This window comes from Staurois parvus, unplaced genomic scaffold (assembly GCF_062004578.1).
Source record: "Staurois parvus isolate SC_StPar_1 unplaced genomic scaffold, SC_StPar_1.0 ptg000259l, whole genome shotgun sequence".
NCBI lineage: Eukaryota > Metazoa > Chordata > Amphibia > Anura > Ranidae > Staurois > Staurois parvus.
Genome location: NW_028318055.1, coordinates 2,041,453 through 2,068,103, shown reverse-complemented (window position 1 = coordinate 2,068,103; position 26,651 = coordinate 2,041,453). Strand labels below are relative to the sequence as shown.

The 26,651-nt window shown below is 42.0% G+C and overlaps 1 protein-coding gene across 2 annotated transcripts in view; it reads right to left on the bottom strand.

Annotated features, from left to right (window-relative positions):
* Positions 1-10,795: 10,795 nt before the first annotated feature.
* The window catches only part of SUGCT (succinyl-CoA:glutarate-CoA transferase), a 1,130,146-nt gene continuing 1,114,290 nt past the window's right edge, over positions 10,796-26,651 (bottom strand). For both annotated transcript variants that reach the window (XM_089681088.1, XM_089681087.1), the window contains exon 14: positions 10,796-11,094. In XM_089681088.1, the coding sequence (XP_089537214.1) occupies positions 10,940-11,094 (155 nt within the window). In that variant the 3' untranslated portion in view covers positions 10,796-10,939. The remainder of the gene's footprint in view (positions 11,095-26,651) is intronic.

Genomic DNA, 26,651 nt, shown 5'->3' with positions numbered 1-26,651 from the left:
TCATTTCTAAACATACCAAACGGTTTCCTGTGACAGGATATTATCAGAACAGGCTAGGCTATAGCAATGTAAAATGAATCTTATGGTGAATAGGTAAAACTGAGGATAACTAAAAAACTAAACCCAAGAACAGGGGCGGACTGACAACTCATGGGGCCCCCGGGCAATAGGGGATCATGGGGCCCCCGGGCAATAGGGGATCATGGGGCCCCTGTGTCCTTGCACAATCTCAAAAAAGCCTATGAAAAATGTACCAGGGGCATCTCATGGGGCCCCCTACTGACCCTGGGCCCTCAGGCAGTGCCCGAGTTTCCAAATGGTCAGTCCACCCCTGCCCAAGAATAAAAATATAATATACCTCAACCAGTCCTTAGCAGTGGCTACAGCATCACTATTCATTTTTCAGGCTAAGAAATGCAGCCTCTTTGTCAGCTCATGTGAGTTGAACTGGAAGCTTAAACAGTATGATCCACTACTGGGGAGATTAACATAAACTGATAATCCCCCCATCTCCTAATGGAGGTGAACAAAGGCAGACATATTTGTAGTCCAGCCTGGACAACTGACAATTATCTCCCATTAAGCCTGCCATAGATGGAGCTATTTTCTTTCCTGCAACCATGAGTTGCAAGAAAGAAAATCACTTGATTCCCCATCAACACAGTCCGTGTGGATGGGGGAATCCCTCCCGTGGAGCCATTGTGTTCTTCCGACAGGGGGAAAACACAGTGGTTACTGCTAGTGGCTATAATAGCCACTAGCAATAATCGCATGTAAAATCCGACAGGCTGGTTGTACCCAAGTTGATCAATCAACTTGGGCACATTCAGCCTGCCTGTACATTATTATTATTATTATACAGTATTTATATAGCACCAAAGGGTTTGCTCAGCGTAGTACAGTAGCAAGGGAGACAGAACATGAGACAAGACAGTAACGATACAATACACGAGGGGTTCGAGGGCCCTGATCTTTCCAGCTTACAATCTAGGAGGGAGGGGAAGGTGGCACAGGAGGAAGTGGCTGTGGGGGATGGAGTGGCGGGAGGCGTGGAGGAGGTTAGTTGTTAGGTGAGGTCAGGTGTTAGGTGAGGTTGGGGTAGGCATCCCTGAAGAGGAGGGTTTTCAGGGTGCACCTGAAGGTGAGGAGGGTAGGCGACAGTCTGATGGATTGGGGTATGGAGTTCCAGAGGATGGGGGAAGTCCTGGAGAAGTCCTGCAATCGGGCGTGGGAGGAGGAGACCAGGGAGCTAGAGATTAGGAGGTCCTGTGAGGAGCGGAGGGCATGGGTAGGGTAGCATTTGGGTATCAGGTCAGTTATGTAGTTTGGGGCGGGGTTGTGAATGGCTTTGTAGGTCAGAGTTAGCAGTTTGAATTTGATGCGTTGGGCAATCGGGAGCCAATGAAGGGATTGGCAGAGGGGGGTGGCAGATGTGGAGCGGTTGGTGAGGTGGATGAGTCTAGCCTCTGAGTTCAGGATAGACTGGAGTGGGGATAGCGTTCATTTGGGTAGGCCAGTGAGAAGGGAATTGCAGTAGTCCAGGCGTGAGATGATGAGGGAGTTGCAGTAGTCCAGGCGTGAGATGATGAGGGAGTTGCAGTAGTCCAGGCGTGAGATGAGGAGGGAGTTGCAGTAGTCCAGGAGTGAGATGATGAGGGAGTGTACGAGTAGTTCGGTGGTGTCTGGGGTGAGGAATGTGCGTATCTTGGAGATGTTGCGGAGGTGGAGCCTGCAAGATCTAGATAGCAGTTGGATGTGGGGTAGGAAGGAGAGGTGGGAGTCCAGGGTGACACCCAGGACTTTGGCATGTGGGGTCAGAGAGATGGTGGCGTTGTTAGTAGTGATGGAGAGGATGGGGGGGGCACGAGGTGGGGGGAAGACCAGGAGCTCGGTTTTGGATAGGTTAAGTTTGAGGAAATGGAGCGACATCCAGTCTGATATGTCATTTAGGAGGTGGGCGATGCGGGCAGAGAGTGAGGGGGTGAGGTGGGGGGTGGAGAGGTAAATTTGGGTGTCGTCGGCATAGAGGTGGCATAGGTCGGCATAGGTGTACATGGTTCGAATCTCAGCTGAAGTGGCTGAGATTCGAACCATCTATGGCCAGCTTAAGATACAATAGAGGTGTTAGCATAACCACTCAGGATTGTGCCGGATTGCCAGGTAAAAATAAAGGAAAAATGCCTGAAAAAAGAAAACTAATTCAGCCACTACCCTGAAGGACTGGTAAGCTGCAAAATATTAAATGAAATGTTTTTTTGTTCAGATATGCTTTAACATAATAGATATAACCTACACAGAGCAAATAAACATCATTAATAATGGAAGTGTGTGTATGCCTAGCAAAGTTATATTTACATTCATCAGCATACATAATTTGTTGCTATAAAATATTTTAAATAGTATACAAGAAACTGCCTACAAAGGAAATTAAATTGGAAAGAACTGCAAAATGGAAATGCTGAATAATGTTACTGTATTTTCTATTCTCAGCACAGCCAGACATGTGTAAATTATGGAAAAAAAATCTTTAATTTGTTACTTTGTTTCTATTTTATTTATAAATCAGACTAGAGTTGGTGCCATACAGACTGCACTCCCAGCTACTGGTGCAAAAAGGCTCATTCACTTCTCAAGTCATTAACTCTGAATTTCAGCTCTCCATTTAGCAGTCAATAAAAAAGTTAAAATGGGTTTTGATTTCTGAAGCACAATCCTAAATTGCCATAGAAACAAACTGTAAAGCAAATATTTACACAACAAAATGTGTAATGGATCTGAGAGCTACAATGACACTGTATTGTTAAGGCTTTTGTTTATTTTACAGATTAAAAGAAAAGATTGTCGGATTAAAGTCCATTTTTAGAATAAATCACTGACTCGAACAACTTGCATATTAACTTAATAAAGCAGAAAATAAGAATAATGAGTCTATATTTCTACAGAGAAAATCCAAGGTCCAAAATGTCTCCTTATCCCAAGTATTAGCACCAATACCTATTAGCGTTACATATTGATAGTGGAGTGTAGCTGTTTCCTAGCTATTACACACGTCTACCATGAGAAATTATTATTATTATTACATTGAGTTTATATAGCGCCAAAGGGTTTGCTCAGCGCTGTACAATAGAGGGGGGGACAATACATGAAACAGTACAGTAACATCAAACAGCACACGAGGGGTTAGAGGGCCCTACTCTTTCGAACTTACAATCTAGGAGGGAGGGGGTGGTGGTACAGGAGGAAGTGGCTGTGGGGGATGGAGTGGTGGGAGGAATGAGGGGAAATGGCTGTTAGGTGAGGGTGGGGTAGGCTTCCCTGAAGACGTGGGTTTTGAGGGAGCGCCTGAAGGTGAGGAGGGAAGGTAACAGTCTGATGGATTGGGGTAGTGAGTTCCAGAGGATGGGGGAGGACCTGGAGAAGTCTTGCAGTCATGCGTGGGAGGAGGAGACCAGGGAGCAAGATAGAAGGAGGTCCTGTGAGGAGCGAAGGGTACGGGTAGGGTGGTATTTGGGTATCAGTTTGGTTAGGTAGTTAGGGGCAGTGTTGTGAATGACTTTGTAGTAGTTTAAATTTGATGCGTTGAGCAACCGGGAGCCAGTGGAGGGATAGGCAGAGGGGGGTGGCAGAGGTGGAGCGGTTGGTGAGGTGGATGAGTCTGAGTTCAGGATGGTCTGGAGTGGGGAGAGCCTGCACTGGGGTAGGCCGGTTAGAAGGGAGTTGCAGTAGTCAAGGCGTGAGATAATCAGGGAGTGTACGAGTAGTTTAGTGGTGTCTGGGGTGGTACGTATCTTACATAGGTAAATAGGGAACAGGGGCGGACTGACAACTCATGGGGCCCCCCCCCGGGCAATAGGGGATCATGGGGTTCCTGTGTCCTTGTTCAAACTCAAAAAAGCCTATGAAAAAGGTACCAGGGGCATCTCATGGGGCCCCCTACTGACCCCGGGCCCTCAGGCAGTGCCCGAGTTTCCAAATGGTCAGTCTGCCCCTGATAGGTAAATAGGGAAATGGGTAAATCATAATCATATGTGAAATAAATATGAGGATGATGATTTTATAAAATTTATAACATTTTCCGAATAAATAGCATGACATTCTGACTTAACAATAAAACCTGTAAAGGGCGCAAAATTTCAAATTTTACTGATGACATAAACAGCGGCGATGTCGTTCATTCTTTCAAGATTACACTGAAGGCAGCTGTGTAAATACTTGTGATTGTATTGGAAGACCAGCCAAGTGGAAGGCCTGTGCACTTTGATTCTGCAACATATTGTTTTCTCTTCCATTTATTAGTCTAAAATAGTAACCCCCCCCCCCACACACACACACAAACTAATAGTCTGTCTTTATATAACATTTCCATGGTCTCCTGGGAAACTCTTCTTACGATCCATTACCTACATTAGCATACAGTAACTATTTTGTTCATCCATTAATTAGTAAAGTAGTATATACAGCACATGAGTGAGACTATGTTCATGCCACCTAGAAAGCAGGCGGGGTTCCATCGTGACCAAATGCAGAATGTAAAACTACAAAGACATTTGTTGAGCAATATTAAAGAGAACTTGATTTGTAAGGATCAGACAGCATGGATGTTTGGTGGTACACAGGCAGCGTATGAAGCCAAAAACGAGCGCACAATTAAATAGTTTTGAATCCAATGACATTATTTTATACGCTATATATACATTTTTCATTCGTATAATATCAGCTTGAAAGTTTTCATTTCATTTTTATAATTATAAATTAAAATTGTGTGCATATTTCTGAATAATTTTTTTATTTGCATTAGTGTATTGTGCTTATCTGCTAATCATGTCTTTGATTTTAATTTTAAATTATGTATATTCAACTTTTTTATATTTATTCTTGAATGATTCCCTTGAATGTTATTACATCCATTGTCACCAAGCCATGTAGTCACTCCCCTGACTGTTTTTGCCGCCTCTTTGCAAATGACTCCATATATATATGACCCCACGGGGTGAGATCTTGCGTGGAGCCCCAGATCGAGGGAGATTATCAGTGGTCTTGTATGTCTTCCATTTTCTAATTATTGCTCCCACAGTTGATTTGTTCACACCAAGCTGCTTGCCTATTGCAGATTCAGTCTTCCCAGCCTGGTGCAGGTCTACAATTTTGTTTCTGGTGTCCTTCGACAGCTCTTTGGTCTTCACCATAGTGGAGTTTGGAGTGTGACTGTTTGAGGTTGTGGACAGGTGTCTTTTATACTGATAACAAGTTCAAACAGGTGCCATTGATACAGGTAATGAGTGCAGGACAGAGGAGCCTCTTAAAGAAGAAGGTACAGGTCTGTGAGAGCCAGAAATCTTGCTTGTTTGTAGGAGACCAAATACTTATTTTCCACCATAATTTGCAAATAAATTCTTTCCAGATCAGCCAATGTGATTGTCTGGATTTGTTTTCTCATTTTGTCTCTCATAGTTGAGGTCTCCCTATGATGCCAATTACAGGCCTCTCTCATCTTTGTAAGTGGGAGAACTTGCACCATTGGTGGCTGACTAAATACTTTTTTGCCCCACTGTATATATATGGAGGCCAGTGCATGGCACCCTTCAGGTGTTGACAAAGGGCTGGGCAACTCCAAAATGCATTATCCATGCCCCTTCCTGCTCCCAGCATTGACATCACTTCCGCCCAGTGAGACTCAGCATCTCATGGCTTCAGGACTGCTCCTGGTACCCCGGGAACAAAGTAGAACCTAGCAGTCGTGCTGGGCAAGAGCAGTGGATCCCTATCACATCATATACAGTGGATGTGGTGGCTCATCTGCTCCATGTGACAAGTGCCCATATTTTTCTTTTGTGTGAGTAGCCAATAGTTATTGAATAAACCCTGTATTGTTTTCATGCTCCACCCAGGGTGGCGCTCTGTGTTTTTTAGTACACAGGCAGCTTACACGATTATTTTCACTGGTAATAATATCTGGCAACTGGAGCGATGCAGGCTGATATGCCTGAGCCTTAGGGGAAGCAAGTGGAATACTTTTTTGTTGGCATATAAACACATGACTATCTGGGGCACAGGTGATTCATATGTTTTATTGAAGTCTAATTATTCAATTATTATATTGAAACCTTTAGGATTACCAACCAATGAAGCTTCTTATACAAAATTCAATTATGCTCAACATATTTTGAGTCCTGAAGAAGCGTCTCTACACCGAAAAAAGCGTAGACACTTGGATAAAAGAAGTGGCTGGTCTAATAAAGTGGTCAATCAGTTAATGTGGTTTGGAAGTTGGAGTTTTTATGTTTGTAAAAGTATCTTAATGGATAACCTCTACTGTACAGTATATGCCTTTCATGATGCAAATAAACTGTGACTTTAGACAGAATATTTAACTAATGATTTATGTATGTCTATGGATGCTGGAAATGAAAACCCCCCTATTTGAAGCTACTCTATGTATCTATTTAACTAATGGGATGCCGGCACACAAAACTTAATATACTGTAAACTTGTACTTCGTGTCTTCTCTGGTTCACTATTAGTTCTTACACAGTGGATATTGGAAGAGTCACATTTCTCTCTGATTAGTAAAGACAGGCATGACATTTTTCAGCCTATAAAGGTTCCTGGTGAGTTACATTGAGAGCACCCTTTTAGTGTGTTGGCTTGTGACTGATTTGCTGCCCTCGAGGTCCCTGCTCCTTCCTATAATGGATCTACTGATTCTGATCCAACTTTTATGAAATATCTGTGGGCTCAATTCTAAATTTAAGCAAGTTCTGTTATTTAAATACATCAAGTCTCTTGCCCCTCAGATACTTTTACTATAGCGCCATCAATTTATGCAGCGCTTTACATATACAGTTGCAAGAAAAAGTATGTGAACCCCTTGGGATTACGTGGAGTTTTGCATGAATTGGGCATAAAATGTGCTCTGAACGTCATCTAAGTCACAACAATAGAAGAACACAGTCTGCTGAACATAATACTACACAAACATTAGATGTTGCCATGGTTTAATTGCACATAACATGTAAACATTCACAGTGCAGGGAGGAAAAAGTATGTGAGGCCCTAGCTTAATGAGTTCTCCCAGAGCTAATTGGAGCCAGGAGTGAGCCAACCTTGACTCCAATCAGTGTGATGATATTGGATGTGTTGCTGACAGCTGTTCTGCCCTTAAAAAACACACCTGTTTTGGGTTTACTGGTTTCAAGAAGCACTGTCTGATGTGAACCATGCCTCGCAGAAATGAGCTCTACGATCAAGAATTGTTGACTTGCATGAAGCTGGAAAGGGTTACAAAAGTATCTCCAAAAGCCTTGATGTTCATGTGTCCACGGTAAGACAGACTGTCTACAAATGGAGAAAGTTTAGCACTGTTGCTACTCTCCCTAGGCTTGGTCATCCTGTAAAAATGACTGCAAGAGCACAGCGCAGAATGCTGCATGAGGTAAAGAAGAATCCCAGAGTGTCAGCTAAAGACCTACAGAAATCTCTGGCACATGCTAACATTTTTGTTGACACATCTACAATAAGGAAAACATTAAACAAGAATGGAGTACATGGGAGGACACCACGGAGGAAGCCATTGCTGTCCAAAAAGAATATTGCAGCACGTTTGAAGTTTGCAAAAGAGCACCTGGATGTTCCACAGCACTACTGGCAAAATATACTGTGGACAGATGAAACCAAGATCGAGTTGTTTGGGAAGAACACACAACACTATGTGTGGAGAAAAAAAGGCCCAGCACACCAACATCAAAACCTCATCCCCACTGTGAAACATGGCGGAGGGAGCATCATGGTTTGGGGCTGCTTTGCTGCCTCAGGGCCTGGACGGATTGTTGTCATTGATGGGAAAATGAATTCCAGAGTTTATCAAGACATTTTGCAGGAAAACGTACGACCATCTGTCCACCAACTGAAGCTCCGCAGGGGATGGGTGATGCAACAGGACAATGACCCAAAGCATACATGTAATTCAACAAAACAATGGCTGCAACAGCACAGAATACGCCTTCTGGAGTGGCCCAGTCAGAGTCCTGACCTCAACCCGATTGAAATGCTGTGGCATGACCTTAAGAGAGCGATTCACACCAGACATCGCAAGAATATTGCTACACTGAAACAGTTTTATGAAGAGGAATGGTCCAAAATTACTCCAGATCGTTGTGCACGTCTGATCTGCAACTACAAGAATCGTTTGGTTGAGGTTATTGCTGCCAAAGGAGGGTCAAACAGTTATTAAGTCCAAAGGTTCACATACTTTTTCCTCCCTGCACTTTGAATGTTTACATGTTATGTGCAATTAAACCATGGCAACATCTAATGTTTGTGTAGTATTATGTTCAGCAGACTGTGTTCTTCTATTGTTGTGACTTAGATGACGTTCAGAGCACATTTTATGACCAATTCATGCAAAACTCCACATAATCCCAAGGGGTTCACATACTTTTTCTTGCAACTGTATATAGTACATTCACATCAATCCCTAACCCTCAAGGGCCGTACAATCTAAGGTCCCTAATTCACATTCATATATACATGTACTAGGGACAATTTAGACAGGAGACAATTAACCTTCCAGTACTTCATTCCATATTAGATAAACTGTCCCCTCATTATCTGGCTAAGTTATTAATATTGAGAAACTATAATGAAGTCTTGTCTCCAACCTTGGATAGGCCTCCACCCTAAGAACAAAAGGTATACCGCTCAGGCAAACAATCCAGATAAATCCACAACAGGCGCAGGCTCCGGCTCGTCACCACACATGATACAACAGGAAGAAGGGTCAGCCTCACACCGGAGGATAGATGAATATAGTGTGTACGTATTTATTGATCCATAGGACACACAAAACGCCAGGACATGAGTACAGGGAGGATAGATGAATATAGTGTGTATTTATTGATCCATAGGACACACAAAACACCGGGACATGAATACAGGGAGGATAGATGAATATAATGTGTATCTATTGATCCATAGGACACACAAAACGCCAGGACATGAATACAGGGAGGATAGATGAATATAATGTGTATCTATTGATCCATAGGACACACAAAACGCCAGGACATGAATACAGGGAGGATAGATGAATATAATGTGTATCTATTGATCCATAGGACACACAAAACGCCAGGACATGAGTACAGGGAGGATAGATGAATATAATGTGTATCTATTGATCCATAGGACACACAAAACACTGGGACATGAATACAGGACTTATTAACGCGTTTCACACGATCTCTTGCTTAATCATAACCATATGAGATCTATCTCACATTTAGTGGACAATGGGACGATGCTACCTTTCTCTATATCAACAATATAAACTCCATCCCCATGTTCTACTTTGACACCTGCAGCTTGCTCAGGCCACTTATATTAATAGAGGTTGTCCCCGCATGTTTGACAAAGTCTGGGCAAATGATTAGAGCAGTGTTTCTCAACCTTTTTTTAGTCAAGGTGACCTTTACAATTATGGATAATCTCAAGGCACCCCATTCAAAAATGTAAAAACCTATTCTACACACATCCACACACATAGTACATCCAATGTAAGATGTAATTTATTTTTCCAAAGCAAATAAACCTTTGCACACCGGTACTGACTAATATTCCAGTGTGTTTTTCTCAGTTTCTATCCCTTACTCTGTTAATGTGACCCTAGTGCTGACAGAGAGGGGTAGGAGAGGTGCAAACAAGGATGATGTGCATGTACCAAACATCCTCCTTATCAACTGATGATGTAATTGACTGTTTTGATGCCGGCAGCTAGAAGGTCATAAAAGTGCACAATGAAAGCCTGTGGCTTTGTGTAACTAAAAGGCAGGATTGATCCACCTGCTGGTTTGTATACAATTTTTGGGAAATTTTTAGCCATTTTGCGAAGGCACCCATGAATAAGCTTGAAGGCACCCTGGTTGAAAAAGTCTGGGATAGAGGTTGCTACCACAGCATAGATTTCCTCTGTACTCAGTTTGAATCTTAAATTCGGTGGATTATTGACCATGTATTTCTTACAGTTCCTGTTGTTGAGGGGGGACCTATGTTGGGCGATTGTATATGTTACATTTGGTTGCTGTAACGTGAGTCACATATGCACACACCTTTATTTATTGTATTTTATTATTTTTCGTTTAGCCACGGTGTTATTTTGTACTTGCTTTGTTCTGGATAGCCTGTCCCTGCTAGTGCTGGGCGTCCAATTCCTACACTTCTGTTTTTTTGTTTGTTTAACATTGAAAATCAATAAAGAGTTTGTAAAAAAAAAAATCTCCAGCAGATATCGAATTACCTTAGCTGGTGGTATGATAATTCAATTAGTCAAAGGGCTAGCAGAGAGTTGAAATAAGGGCACGTTAAAGTAATGTTCTTAAGAGCAACATATCATAGTCATACTTGCCGTTTGCATCCTGTTTTACCAAAATAGAGAAATCCGTAGCATAATGCGATATCCAGGCAGGTGTCAGGTGGCCGTCAGTAGAGCAACCAATCAAGGTAAAGGTTTGGGAGGTTGAGGATCAGCATGACCAGGTTACTAATAAAAAGAGCGCTGAGTATAGCCTCCAATGTTTCTCTCAGGAAAGGTTTCTGTTAATAGCTACAGTTAGAAACACTTTAGGAATCCCAGAAAAGGTAGAAATATTTACAGTATACCAACCTGAAAAATATAACATCATCTGAAGATAACATGAAGAGCTTTGTCAACATTGACTAAATGATCCTCCATTCGTATGTTGTGTTCATATTCCAAAAACACTTACATTTGGTCTCAAAGTCAACCACAGAAAAAAAATAATACAGTTCATATGCCTTTTTTATTAACATTTAAGTGATATATTTCCCAAGAAATAATTTGAAAGCATGTCATTTACAAAACATGTTACAAATCAGCACTAAATTATTGTTGAATAATACATCTGGCTAGATCTCTTGCCATCAATTAACTTTGAGATATTGTCTTAGATTGTATCAGATCAGCAACGTAGTCGTCTTCATATCGCAGTACGTTTTTCAGAACCTCAACAGTGTGCTGGCCTAACAGAGGAGGTGGGTCTGGAGTGGAAAAGTTGAAGCTGTTGAATCTCACTGCAGGACCTATGGAAAAGAAGGAAATGTTTCAGTTAATGGTCCTAGATGTAGTGATATTCTGCTTCACTGAAACTGCTGAACTACTGGTAGATACTGTATATGACGCAAATTAGCATAGCTATGTCTTTATAAAATACGTCATTAACATTATTATTTCATACGTGTAAGTGCTTGCAATGATTTAGCATCAGCCTGTACTGGACAGCAGCCTACAGCAGAGCTATTACTGGGCGAAGGAGAAGCAGAGAAAAATCAGACTGTTTTCCCTTCCAGATAGGAGTGTGGTACATGGTAGCGCTGTGTAAATTTCAGAACTAGAGTACTAGAAATACAAATCCTTTGGCAGATAAGACAGTTCCCATATATATATTGCACATGTATGAAGAATACTCTCCACAGTGTGATAGTGGTAGTTAACATTGGGATGCTTTAACCTCCCTGGCGGTATTCCCGAGTGTAGCTCGGGGTAAAATTTGAGTACCAAGAGCAGTAACCCCGAGCTACACTCGGGCTTACCATGCGGCGTTGCTTTGGGGGTCCCTGCAGTACTTACCTTGTCCTTCGCTCCAGCGATATGTCCCCTGCAGCGTCCCCGGCCATCTCCTCCGGCCGATGCCGGCATCCGGGTTCCGTGTTCTGGTCCCTGTGACGTCGGGACTAGAGATGAGCGAATTTCTCAAAAATTCGATTCGGCTGATTCGGCGAATTCCAGTGTGAAATTCGATTCGATGCGAATTTCTTCGCTACGAAGATGACTTATAAAAAGGGTTTCTAGGCTTCAGAGAGCCTTTAAATTAGTGCAGAACACTGTACCTTTAATTTAAATGCCCTTGGAGATGAGGAAAGAGAAGGAGAAGGAGAAGGAGAAGGATGAGAAGAAGGAGAAGGATGAGAAGAAGGAGAAGGAGAAGGATGAGAAGAAGGAGAAGGAGAAGGATGAGAAGAAGGAGAAGGAGAAGGATGAGAAGAAGGAGAAGGAGAAGGATGAGGAGAAGGAGAAGGATGAGAAGAAGGAGAAGGATGAGAAGAAGGAGAAGGAGAAGGATGAGAAGAAGGAGAAGGATGAGAAGAAGGAGAAGGAGAAGGAGAAGGATGAGAAGATGGAGAAGGAGAAGGATGAGAAGAAGGAGAAGGAGAAGGATGAGAAGAAGGAGAAGGAGAAGGAGAAGCAGAAGGAGAAGGATGAGAAGAAGGAAAAGGAGAAGGATGAGAAGATGGAGAAGGAGAAGGATGAGAAGAAGGAGAAGGATGAGAAGAAGGAGAAGGAGAAGGATGAGAAGATGGAGAAGGAGAAGGATGAGAAGAAGGAGAAGGAGAAGGATGAGAAGAAGGAGAAGGAGAAGGATGAGAAGAAGGAGAAGGAGAAGGATGAGAAGAAGGAGAAGGATGAGAAGAAGGAGAAGGAGAAGGATGAGAAGAAGGAGAAGGAGAAGGATGAGAAGAAGGAGAAGGATGAGAAGAAGGAAAAGGAGAAGGATGAGAAGAAGGAGAAGGATGAGAAGAAGGAGAAGGATGAGAAGAAGGAGAAGGATGAGAAGAAGGATGAGAAGAAGGATGAGAAGAAGGAGAAGGATGAGAAGAAGGACAGTTCTGTGACAGTTTCTGTCTATTTCTGACAGTTCTGGGACATTCACTCCATACAGCTGTTTCAACCGCTGTATGGAGGGAATGTCATGGAACTGTCAGAAATAGACTATTAATGACAGTTCTGGGACTGTCCTTCCATGCAGCGGTTGAAACATTGTATGTATTTGTTTCCATAAATGGATCCATTTATGGAAACAAATACATACAATGTTTCAACCGCTGTATGGAAGGACAGTCCCAGAACTGTCATTAATAGTCTATTTCTGACAGTTCCATGACATTCCCTCCATACAGCGGTTGAAACAGCTGTATGGAGTGATTGTCCCAGAACTGTCAGAAATAGTCTATTTCTGACAGTTCTGGGACATTCACTCCATACAGCTGTTTCAACCGCTGTATGGAGGGAATGTCATGGAACTGTCAGAGTCCCAGAACTGTCATTAATAGTCTATTTCTGACAGTTCCATGACATTCCCTCCATACAGCGGTTGAAACATTGTATGTATTTGTTTCCATAAATGGATCCATTTATGGAAACAAATACATACAATGTTTCAACCGCTGTATGGAAGGACAGTCCCAGAACTGTCATTAATAGTCTATTTCTGACAGTTCTATGACATTCCCTCCATACAGCGGTTGAAACAGCTGTATGGAGTGAATGTCCCAGAACTGTCAGAAATAGACTATTTCTGACAGTTCTGGGACTGTCCTTCCATACAGCGGTTGAAACATTGTATGTATTTGTTTCCATAAATGGATCCATTTATGGAAACAAATACATACAATGTTTCAACCGCTGTATGGAAGGACAGTCCCAGAACTGTCATTAATAGTCTATTTCTGACAGTTCCATGACATTCCCTCCATACAGCGGTTGAAACAGCTGTATGGAGTGATTGTCCCAGAACTGTCAGAAATAGTCTATTTCTGACAGTTCTGGGACATTCACTCCATACAGCTGTTTCAACCGCTGTATGGAGGGAATGTCATGGAACTGTCAGAAATAGACTATTAATGACAGTTCTGGGACTGTCCTTCCATACAGCGGTTGAAACATTGTATGTATTTGTTTCCATAAATGGATCCATTTATACTAATAGATACAAATTGTATCTATTAGTTTCCATTTAGGATACAGATGTTTCAACCGCTGTACATGTGAAGAAGCTGTGAGAGAACTGTCAGAAATAGAGGAACTCTGCACATACACTTTTTGCCGGCTTGGAATTATTCTTCTTTTCATCCTACTTCTTCTTCTTCTTCTTCATCCTCATCCTCATCCTCTTCTTCTGAGGATGAAGATGAAGAAGAAGAAGAAGTAGGATGAAAAGAAGAATAATTCCAAGCCGGCAAAAAGTGTATGTGCAGAGTTCCTCTATTTCTGACAGTTCTCTCACAGCTTCTTCACATGAACAGTGGTTGAAACATCTGTATCCTAAATGTAAACTAATAGATACAATGTTTCAACCGCTAAACATGTGTTCCTTCTGTCAGAGAACTGTCAGAAATAGCGGAGCTCACTGCAGGGACACTTTTGCCGGCTGATCGGGAAATGTTCGATTCGCGCACCCGAAGTAGGCAAAATTTCGGTTTCGCCGCGAATCGAATATTTCCTGAAATTCGACTCGAATTCCGGTTCGCCTGGTTCGATTCGCTCATCTCTAGTCGGGACGTACGGGCGATGGAACCGGCGGGAAATTTGAAATTTTTTAAATAGTATGTATTTCATCGATGTGGTTAGCTGTTGGTCAGGAGTCTAACTTTAAGGGTGTTGAGTAATATGAAAAGTCAGACAAACCTCGAGAAACCAATAAGCTTCCAGGTTTTGTTGGCAAAGCCTAATTGAACAAGCTGAAGTTAGAGACTGATTGGCTACTATACACAGCTGCACCAGACTTTACACATTCCTGTTTTTACTAAATACATGTCATAGGCACCAAAGTACAACGTACAATGTCATACACACCAAAGTACAACGTACAATGTCATACACACCAAAGTACAACGTACAATGTCATACACACCAAAGTACAACGTACAATGTCATACACACCATACTACAATGTACAATGTCATACACACCAAAGTACAACATACAATGTCATACACACCAAAGTACAATGTACAATGTCATACACACCAAAGTACAACATACAATGTCATACACACCAAAGTACAATGTACAATGTCATACGCACCAAAGTACAACGTACAATGTCATACACACCAAAGTACAATGTACAATGTCATACGCACCAAAGTACAACGTACAATGCCATACACACCAAAGTACAATGTACAATGTCATACACACCAAAGTACAATGTACAATGTCATACACACCAAAGTACAATGTACAATGTCATAGGCACCAAAGTACAACGTACAATGTCATACACACCAAAGTACAATGTACAATGTCATAGGCACCAAAGTACAATGTACAATGTCATACACACCAAAGTACAACGTACAATGTCATACACACCAAAGTACAATGTACAATGTCATAGGCACCAAAGTACAATGTACAATGTCATACACACCAAAGTACAATGTACAATGTCATACACACCAAAGTACAACGTACAATGTCATACACACCAAAGTACAATGTACAATGTCATACACACCAAAGTACAATGTACAATGTCATACACACCAAAGTACAATGTACAATGTCATACACACCAAAGTACAACGTACAATGTCATACGCAGCAAAGTACAACGTACAATGTCATACACACCAAAGTACAATGTACAATGTCATACACACCAAAGTACAACGTACAATGTCATACACACCAAAGTACAACGTACAATGTCATAGGCACCAAAGTACAATGTACAATGTCATACACACCAAAGTACAACGTACAATGTCATACACACCAAAGTACAACGTACAATGTCATACACACCATACTACAATGTACAATGTCATACACACCAAAGTACAACATACAATGTCATACACACCAAAGTACAATGTACAATGTCATACACACCAAAGTACAACATACAATGTCATACACACCAAAGTACAATGTACAATGTCATACGCACCAAAGTACAACGTACAATGTCATACACACCAAAGTACAATGTACAATGTCATACGCACCAAAGTACAACGTACAATGCCATACACACCAAAGTACAATGTACAATGTCATACACACCAAAGTACAATGTACAATGTCATACACACCAAAGTACAATGTACAATGTCATAGGCACCAAAGTACAACGTACAATGTCATACACACCAAAGTACAATGTACAATGTCATAGGCACCAAAGTACAATGTACAATGTCATACACACCAAAGTACAACGTACAATGTCATACACACCAAAGTACAATGTACAATGTCATAGGCACCAAAGTACAATGTACAATGTCATACACACCAAAGTACAATGTACAATGTCATACACACCAAAGTACAATGTACAATGTCATACACACCAAAGTACAATGTACAATGTCATACACACCAAAGTACAACGTACAATGTCATACGCAGCAAAGTACAACGTACAATGTCATACACACCAAAGTACAACGTACAATGTCATAGGCACCAAAGTACAACGTACAATGTCATACACACCAAAGTACAACGTACAATGTCATACACACCAAAGTACAGCGTACAATGTCATATACACCAAAGTACAATGTACAATGTCATACACACCAAAGTACAATGTACAATGTCATAGGCACCAAAGTACAATGTACAATGTCATACACACCAAAGTACAATGTACAATGTCATACGCAGCAAAGTACAATGTACAATGTCATACGCACCAAAGTACAATGTACAATGTCATACGCACCAAAGTACAATGTACAATGTCATACGCACCAAAGTACAATGTACAATGTCATACACACCAAAGTACAATGTACAATGTCATATACACCAAAGTACAATGTACAATGTCATATACACCAAAGTACAATGTACAATGTCATACACACCAAAGTACAATGTACAATGTCATAGGCACCAAAGTACAATGTACAATGTCATACACACCAAAGTACAATGTACAATGTCATACGCACCAAAGTACAATGTACAATGTCATATGCACCAAAGTACAATGTACAATGTCATACACACCAAAGTACAATGTACAATGTCATACGCACCAAAGTACAATGTACAATGTCATACACACCAAAGTACAATGTACAATGTCATACACACCAAAGTACAACGTACAATGTCATAGGCACCAAAGTACAATGTACAATGTCATACACACCAAAGTACAATGTACAATGTCATACCCACCAAAGTACAATGTACAATGTCATACGCAGCAAAGTACAATGTACAATGTCATACGCAGCAAAGTACAACGTACAATGTCATACCCACCAAAGTACAATGTACAATGTCATACCCACCAAAGTACAATGTACAATGTCATACACACCAAAGTACAATGTACAATGTCATACGCACCAAAGTACAACGTACAATGTCATACACACCAAAGTACAACGTACAATGTCATACACACCAAAGTACAATGTACAATGTCATACACACCAAAGTACAACGTACAATGTCATACGCAGCAAAGTACAACGTACAATGTCATACACACCAAAGTACAATGTACAATGTCATACACACCAAAGTACAACGTACAATGTCATACACATCAAAGTACAATGTACAATGTCATACGCAGCAAAGTACAATGTACAATGTCATACACACCAAAGTACAATGTACAATGTCATACACACCAAAGTACAATGTACAATGTCATACACACCAAAGTACAACGTACAATGTCATACACACCAAAGTACAATGTACAATGTCATACACACCAAAGTACAATGTACAATGTCATACACACCAAAGTACAATGTACAATGTCATACACACCAAAGTACAATGTACAATGTCATACACACCAAAGTACAATGTACAATGTCATACGCAGCAAAGTACAACGTACAATGTCATACCCACCAAAGTACAATGTACAATGTCATAGGCACCAAAGTACAACGTACAATGTCATACGCACCAAAGTACAATGTACAATGTCATACGCAGCAAAGTACAACGTACAATGTCATACACACCAAAGTACAATGTACAATGTCATACGCACCAAAGTACAATGTACAATGTCATACGCAGCAAAGTACAACGTACAATGTCATACACACCAAAGTACAATGTACAATGTCATACACACCAAAGTACAATGTACAATGTCATACGCACCAAAGTACAATGTACAATGTCATACGCAGCAAAGTACAATGTACAATGTCATACGCACCAAAGTACAATGTACAATGTCATACACACCAAAGTACAATGTACAATGTCATACACACCAAAGTACAATGTACAATGTCATACCCACCAAAGTACAATGTACAATGTCATACACACCAAAGTACAATGTACAATGTCATACACACCAAAGTACAATGTACAATGTCATACACACCAAAGTACAATGTACAATGTCATACGCAGCAAAGTACAACGTACAATGTCATACACACCAAAGTACAATGTACAATGTCATACGCAGCAAAGTACAATGTACAATGTCATACACACCAAAGCATTTAAAATTCTGCTCAGCCATTCTTAATATTCACAGTTCTGGCACATAACATAACCGGAAGATTTACTGCACTACTGCTTAGTTCAGTTTTGATGATAGTAAATGTATTGACTGAACAATCAAATAATCAACGAAACCATTGTGGTCATGGCATTAAAGAGAATTGTGTATGACATTTAAGAGAAAACTCTGCAGCAATACTAATTCTCCTCCTGTTAACCTCCCTGGCGGTCTGATTATTTCCGATTTTTGGTGCTGAAAGCGGTACCATTTTTTTGCATGGAAATGTGTTGTTTTTTTTTTATTGTAGGCCTGTAATTTAGAAATAACTCACTGAAATCTGTCCGGAACAAGAGTCTATTAAACATCCCGGGGAGGATAAAACTTGAAACACGAAATCATAAATTATAATTTAATAAATAATCATAAAAAATAATAATATAATAATAATACATTTAATTCAATAATATAATCAAACCAAAAACACTGAAATTTGAAATATAGCGCCAAGTTCGCACATCGCTGAGCAAAGTCGCAGAATCGTTTTCAGTGTCTGATGCCAAATTTCCCACACGAATCATTATCACTCAATTCTGCAAGTGGTTCTGATTTACTATCGCTGTTCTCTAGTCGGTCTAAAAGCGCTTCTGACCTAAAGGGAAGCTTTTTGGACGCCATGGACTTTTCTCAGTTTCCAGGCAGAAAGAACAGTCAAAATGCAGGCAGGGCGCCGGACAAAGCACTCGGGACAAAATGTATGTGAAATGGGTTGATACAGGAATGTTTTACTATGTAATAATAATTTTTTAAAAAATGAAATTTTTTTAAAAATTTAAAATTTGCCGCCGGTTCCGGCGCCCGTACGTCCCGACGTCACAGGGACCGGAACACGGAAGCCGGAGGAGATGGCCGGGGACGCTGCAGGGGACGCAACGCGGGAGCAAAGGACAAGGTAAGTGCTGCAGGGACTCCCTATGAAACGCTGCATGGTAAGCCCGAGTGTAGCTCGGGGGGGTTACCGCTTTTGGTACTGAAACTTTACCCCGAGCTACACTCGGGAATACCGCCAGGGGGGTTAAAGAGTATATAAACTCAACATTTCAAATTCCTGATATATGCCTGCTGTACCATGTACTTATATGAAAAAATATCCTGTTCTGTTTGTATTGCTTCCTTTGTGTAATATCCCTGGTGTCCAGGGGCGGACTGACAACTCATGGGGCCCCCTGGGCAATAGGGGATCATGGGGCCCCTGTGTCCTTGCCCAAACTCAAAAAAGCCTATGGAAAAGCTACCAGGAGCATCTCATGGGGCCCCCTATTGACCCCGGGCCCTCGGGCAGTGCTCGAGTTTCCAAATGGTCAGTCCGCCCCAGCTGGTGTCCCAACAGTCCGTTTGCTTTCCCATTAAAAACTCACCACTCTAAGCAGGAGAACACATTGTGGTCATCCATTGCTAAATGGTTCTACGGCCAACATGTCTCCCTAATATATATGGAGAAGCCCATTTTACTAGCCAAGATAGATTTAAAGAGATTCTGAATAGGCAAAGTGACAAGTTTGCGTGTAAAAAGAACCCCCGCCTAACACCAACTACTAACACTCTTCATGTTCCACCACTGATATATTGCTCAGTTGGAGTGCTGACACCTAACTCTGTGTAAACTCAGTGTTGGATGGTGTCAGAGTTTACACAGATTTAACTTCTTCCTTCTCCTCTTCTTGCTTAAGCAGTAGCTGGCCAGGGTGCTGCATGCAGGGAAGAGGTCATGTTCCTCCATACTGAGAATGACTGAGTATTTACCATGGGCTCAGAGAAACCATTCAGAAAAATGGGCAAAATGACAGATTCTCTGTAAAGCAAATCCTTCAAAAAATAAATTCAGGGGCTGTCATTGCTGAACTTCCTTAAAAATTCTACTAATTGTGCTGATTCAGGGACTGCAATTGTTTCTGAGTCAATTAGAAGTACACAGATCTGGTAATTCAGACAAAAGTCAGAAATTCTTGTTTGGATATTTGTTCTTGGTTACTGACTCTAAAAAGTGGATTTCTGTTTACAGGTTGATTTCTAATTTACTATTAGATGGAGTGAATATTCACACAATTTATTGTGTGAACATTCTGAACTCCTTCAGTAAATAGGCCTTCACATTTTGCTGAATACCTGTCCTAGGGTCAAACAACCTATTTTAGCACATGTGGAGAATATGACTGTCAAGTGTGGGTGGTCGCACTCGACGTTCCTCTGGGTTTTCTTGTGCCATACTAGGTTGGGATCGGATCAGGTAAACAATGGTAGATAGAATAAGGTCCCAAAATGGAACTAATGTGTGGTCAGCAGTGGCAACCACTCAATATAAAGGTGCTTCCAAGTGGATTCTTCAGGAAGGCTGGTATGTATTTATCATGAAAACAGGTTAAAACACCATCATCTGGGCTAAAGGAATGAACACAGATCCCATGCACTAAAGTGTACTGAACACCTTTTCCTGATAAAGTGGCCACTAAAGAGCAAGGAAATGCACTGATGGTGTTGTAACTTGTGTTCATGATCAATACCAACCATCCTGAAGAATCCACTTGGAAGGATCATTGAATGGAAGGATCATTGAATGGAAGGATGATTGAATGGAAGGATGATTGAATGGAAGGATCACTGAATGGAAGGATCATTGAATGGAAGGATCATTGAATGGAAGGATCATTGAATGGAAGGATCACTGAATGGAAGGATCACTGAATGGAAGGATCACTGAATGGAAGGATCACTGAATGGAAGGATCATTGAATGGAAGGATCATTGAATGGAAGGATCAGTGAATGGAAGGATCACTGAATGGAAGGATCATTGAATGGAAGGATCACTGAATGGAAGGATCATTGAATGGAAGAATCACTGAATGGAAGGATCACTGAATGGAAGGATCATTGAATGGAAGGATCATTGAATGGAAGGATCACTGAATGGAAGGATCATTGAATGGAAGGATCATTGAATGGAAGGATCATTGAATGGTCGCCTCTGCTGACCACACACTGATTCCAATATGGGACCTTATTCTATCTACAAATATTGAAGTCAGGGGTGTCTCTAGTGTTGGTGTCATCCAGTGCGGTAACACTTGGTGTCACCCCGGATGGATCGGATCTGCGGATTTAGCATAATAGATCGGAGTCTGATCCATTATGCTCCCCAATCTGCAGATCCGAGCCATCTTGCGGGGATTGCCGGCTTGCAACTTATATGGGATTAACTGATCTTTCAAAACCGGTCCGATCTGCACTTGCTGGAGAAGTGATGTCAGACGGGGGAGGTTCCTGCTATCACGGCCGCATTTCCTGGTCACAGACAAATCCCGGATCTTACACAGCCTTACCTAGATTAGTTAACCCCCTATAGGTTGCAAACCGACGATCCCCACAAGATGGATCGGATCTGCGGATTGGGGAGCATCATGGATCAGACTCCGATCCATTATGCTCAATCCACAGATCTGATCCATCTTGTGGGGATAATCGGCTTGCTTTAAAACTTTTCTTTCATGGAGCTCGTGGAGAGGGTCCAGTGTTACCCTGTGCAATAGGTGTCAGCGCGCACCCCCGCACCCACCTAGGGACGCCACTGATAGAAGTAAGTAGGTTAGTACAACCGGTACTTTCAGAAAGAGAGGTCAACAATAGTAGATTCCGTGTCCTGACATCGTTTTCCTTTAAATATTAAATTTGAACATGTTTATATAAAGTGCATAGAAAAAAGTCCCAAAAGAAAACAACAAAACTATCCGGCCCAATAGAATTTAAAGTGACCCTGTCATAGAAAGAGATTTAAACCAGCCTTATCTGCAAAAGAAAATTGTACGTTCTCACCTTTCCTGCTGCTCGGCTGTTGAATGCCATTCCAATCCCGAGATATTTTTTGCTGAAGTTTGTACCGTCAATCTTCTGAGTCCCCTGCAGCTCTCGCTGAGTTCTCCTGCTGAGCATCAGGTCACTAATGTATCATGTAATGGGCTAAGGTCAGTAGGAGGAAGCAATGAAAGCTGGGGGGGGGGGGGGGGACCTAGGAGTTCAACATTCCCAGAAATGCAGGTTCAGCAGATTTTTCAGGATCAGACCAGTGTCCGTCAGGAAATTTGAATATGTACACCTTTCTTTTACAGGTAAAGCTTGCTTCATACATGTCTGTACATTGACAAGGATTCTTTAAAGTGTAACCACCAAAACCTCAGACAGACATTTGTAATTCCTTTTCTCCAAACCCTTAGGCGTCATGCACACTGTGCTCCTTTGGAATCCTTTCCTCCTTACAGCAGAAAAGTAGCTTAAAAACGTGATGTTTATGCCTGTTCACACACGTATGTGCATCTGCGCATTTGCTGTAAATGCATTCTATTGACCAGAATATTATTTTTTTCTGGCCATTAGAATGCAATAATGCCCAAATGTACATAAAAGTGCATGTTTATGCACAGACCCAGACTGGGACAAAAACAGGCATTTTAGACTGAGCAGCAACAATTTCCAGGGAGCAGGAGGGTTGTTGGTCCTCAGTACTGTATTTTAAAGGGGCACTGTGATATAAAGGGGGCTATATAGATCTCTCCCAATCTCTCTCTGTATATAGGATCTCTCTGTACAGTAAATCTCTCTGTATACAGATCTCGCTCTCACTCATCTTCTTTCTCTCTCTCTCCTTCTCTCTCTCTTCCCTTCTATTTCTACTACTGGACTACTGCAACTCCCTCATCATCTCACGCCTGGACTACTGCAACTCCCTCATCATCTCACGCCTGGACTACTGCAACTCCCTCATCATCTCACGCCTGGACTACTGCAACTCCCTCATCATCTCACGCCTGGACTACTGCAACTCTCTTCTCACCGTCCTACCCAAACAAACGCTATCCTCACTCCAGTCTATCCTGAACTCAGCGGCGAGACTCATCCACCTCACCAACCACTCCACATCTGCCACCCCCCTCTGCCAATCCCTTCACTGGCTCCACCCCCCTCTGCCTATCCCTTCACTGGCTCCACCCCCTCTGCCAATCCCTTTACTGGCTCCCGATTGCCCAACACATCAAATTCAAATGACTAACTCTGACCTACAAAGCCATTCACAACGCCGCCCCAAACTACCTAACTGACCTGATACCCAAATACCACCCTACCCATGCCCTTCACTCCTCACAGGACCTCCTACTCTCCAGCTCCCTGGTCTCCTCCTCCCACGCCCGACTGCAGGACTTCTCCAGGACTTCCTCCATCCTCTGGAACTCCCTACCCCAATCCATCAGACTTTCACCTAGCCTCCTCACCTTCAGGAGCACCCTAAAAACCCACCTCTTCAGGGAAGCCTACCCCACCCTCACCTAACAACCGATCTCCTCCACTCCTCCTACCACTCCATCCCCCACAGCCACTTCCTCCTGTACCACCTTCCCCTCCCTCAAAGATTGTAAGCTGGAAAGAGCAGGGCCCTCGAACCCCTCGTGTATTGTATTGTTACTGTCTTGTCTCATGTTCTGTCCCCCTCACTATTGTACAGCGCTGAGCATACCCTTTGGCGCTATATAAATACTGTATAATAATAATCTTTCTGTACAGTAAATCTCTCTCTGTATAATAGATTCCTCTGTGTACAGTAGATCTCTCTCTGTATAATAGATTCCTCTGTGTACAGTAGATCTCTCTCTGTGTAATAGATTCCTCTGTGTACAGTAGATCTCTTTCTGTATAGTAGATCTCTCTCTCTGTATAGATCTATCTGTGCACAATAGAGCTCTCACTTATTCTCTGTATAGAAGTTCGCTTAGTACATGGGATATCTCCATGCAGTAGCTTCCAGCACTCTCCCAGCTCTCTCTCTATAGTATCTCCCATTTTCTCTATATATACAGTATTTCCCTCTCTCTACAGCAGTGGTCTCCAACTGGTGGTCTGCTAAAAAATGTTGGTGGTCTGCAGAAAAATCTGGACATTATTTTAATTTTTTATGTTTTATTAATAATAAAAACAAAAATAATATTCTAAGAAATTCTTATATTCTGAATGACAATTTTCACCTTTATATTGCACTAAATTCACAAACTGTACTAGAGAGGGGGAAACAAGAGACGCAGTGTGACGTCAGGGTAGTCTTAACCTCCCTGGAGGTATTCCCGTGCAGGGGCGGACTGACCATTCGAGCACTCGGGTGCCGCCCGAGGGCCCGGGTCAGTAGGGGGCCCCATGAAATGCCCCTGGCACCTTTCATTGGCTTTTTCATAGGCTTATTTGGGTGTGAGTGAGAACACAGGGGCCCCATGATCCCCTATTGCCCGGGGGCCCCATGAGTTGTCAGTCCACCCCTGTTCCCGAGTGTAGCTCGGGGTAAAGTTTCAGTACCACAAGCGGTAACCCCCCGAGCTACACTCGGGCTTAACATGCGGCGCTGCTCCGCGATCCCTCGATCACTTACCTTGTCCTGCGCTCCCGCGATGTCCCTCCTGCAGTGTCCCCGGCAATGTAATCCGGCGGATGCCGGCATCTGTCATCTGGGTTCCGTCCCCTGCGACGTCGGGACGTATGGGGGACGGAACGGCGGGAAATTTGAAAATGACAAAAAGTGACATTCACTAAAATCGCATAGTGTAACATTCCTGTATCAAACCATTTCACATACATTTTGTCCCAACTGCTTTGTCCGGCGCCCTGCCTGCATTTTTACTGTTCTTTCTGCCTGGAAACTGAGAAACGTCCATGGCGTCCAAAAAGCGTCCCTTTAGGTCAAAAGCGGTTTTAGACCGGCTAGAGAACAGCGATAGTAAATCAGAACCACTTGCAGAATTGAGTGATAATGATTCGTGGGGGAAATTCCTCATCAGACACTGAAAACGATTCTGCGACTTTGCTCAGCAATGTGCGAACTTGGCGCTATATTTCAAATTTCAGTGTTTTTGGTTTGATTATATTATTGAATTAAATGTATTATTATTATATTATTATTTTTTATGATTATTTATTAAATTATAATTTATGATTTTGTGTTTCAAATTTTATCCTCCCCGGGATGTTTACTAGACTTTTGTCCGGACAGATTTCAGTGAGTTATTCCTAAAAATTACAGCCTACAATAAAAAAATACATATTTCCATGCAAAAAAATGTACCGCTTTGAGCACAGAAATATGGACATAATCAGACCACCAGGGAGGTTAAGTTGTATGAGGCAACCGTTGCCGAGCCGTACTCTTCAGTATTGTTGATACCGGTCTCAGCTTGAAATAAAAATGTCTCTCCGTCTTACAGTAACATCATTGGAGCCAAAAATCCATAAACTTATTTCTAACAAGCAGGAACAAATATCACACTAATTGTGTAATACTTAAATAAACTGCAATTATTTTGTGATAATTAAACTAACTTTAATAATTTTGTTACAATTAAACAACCTTTAAAGATTTTGTTATGATTAAATAAGCATTTATAATTTTGTTATATTGAATAGGCGCATTTCATATTAATAAAAGTCCTCTGATCATTATTTTACAAATGTATTTATCTTTTTAAAAAAATTAATATTAGTGGTCTGCAGGATTTAAAATTAAGAATTTAGAGGTCCGTGAGATCTGAAAGGTTGGCGACTGCTGCTCTGCAGTACTTCCCTCCCTCTCTATATATACTGTATCTCTCTTTCTCTCTCTCTCTTTGTATAGCAGACGTCTCTCTCTCCCCCCCCCCCCCTCTCTCTCTCTCTCTCACTTTCTGGGCCTCCATGGCTCTCTCTGTACCTTTATAAAGTGGTTGTGGCTCTCTGCAGGTCACATGTAGTCAGTCCACAGCCAATGACCAGGCATGGCGTGGCCCCTGAATGTTCATCCTCGAATGTCAGTCTGGGCCCTCTCCCTATCCACTCCTCAATCCTTCCATTCAGTAGAGTGGCCAGGTCAGCCATCTGTGTGGTCTAGGCACCGCTTAGGGCGATCAGAGCAGTCGCCACTTACCTCCCACTGTGTGGTCCCGTTATCAATAGGCCTGCAGTCCATGGTCTCGGGGTTGGGCCCACTGGGCAAATGCCTAGTGTGCCCTATGGCCAGTCCGGGCCTGTTTATGCACATTTTTTTTCAGTCCAACTGCTCCTCTCTGAAAACGCAAGTGATGTTTTTTTTCTGCCTGTAAACGTCTGTGTGTACACGGACACATAGGCTACCGGGGAGGCAGAAGAGAAAAAATGTCAAATGTTTGTAAAACAGGCACTTTTGAGCTGCAGTGTATATGAAGCCTGAGCAGTTTTGTGGAATTCTGCATCCTATTTAAGTAATAATGATAAAGTCTTATGTTAAAAATAATAAACAACACAGTTA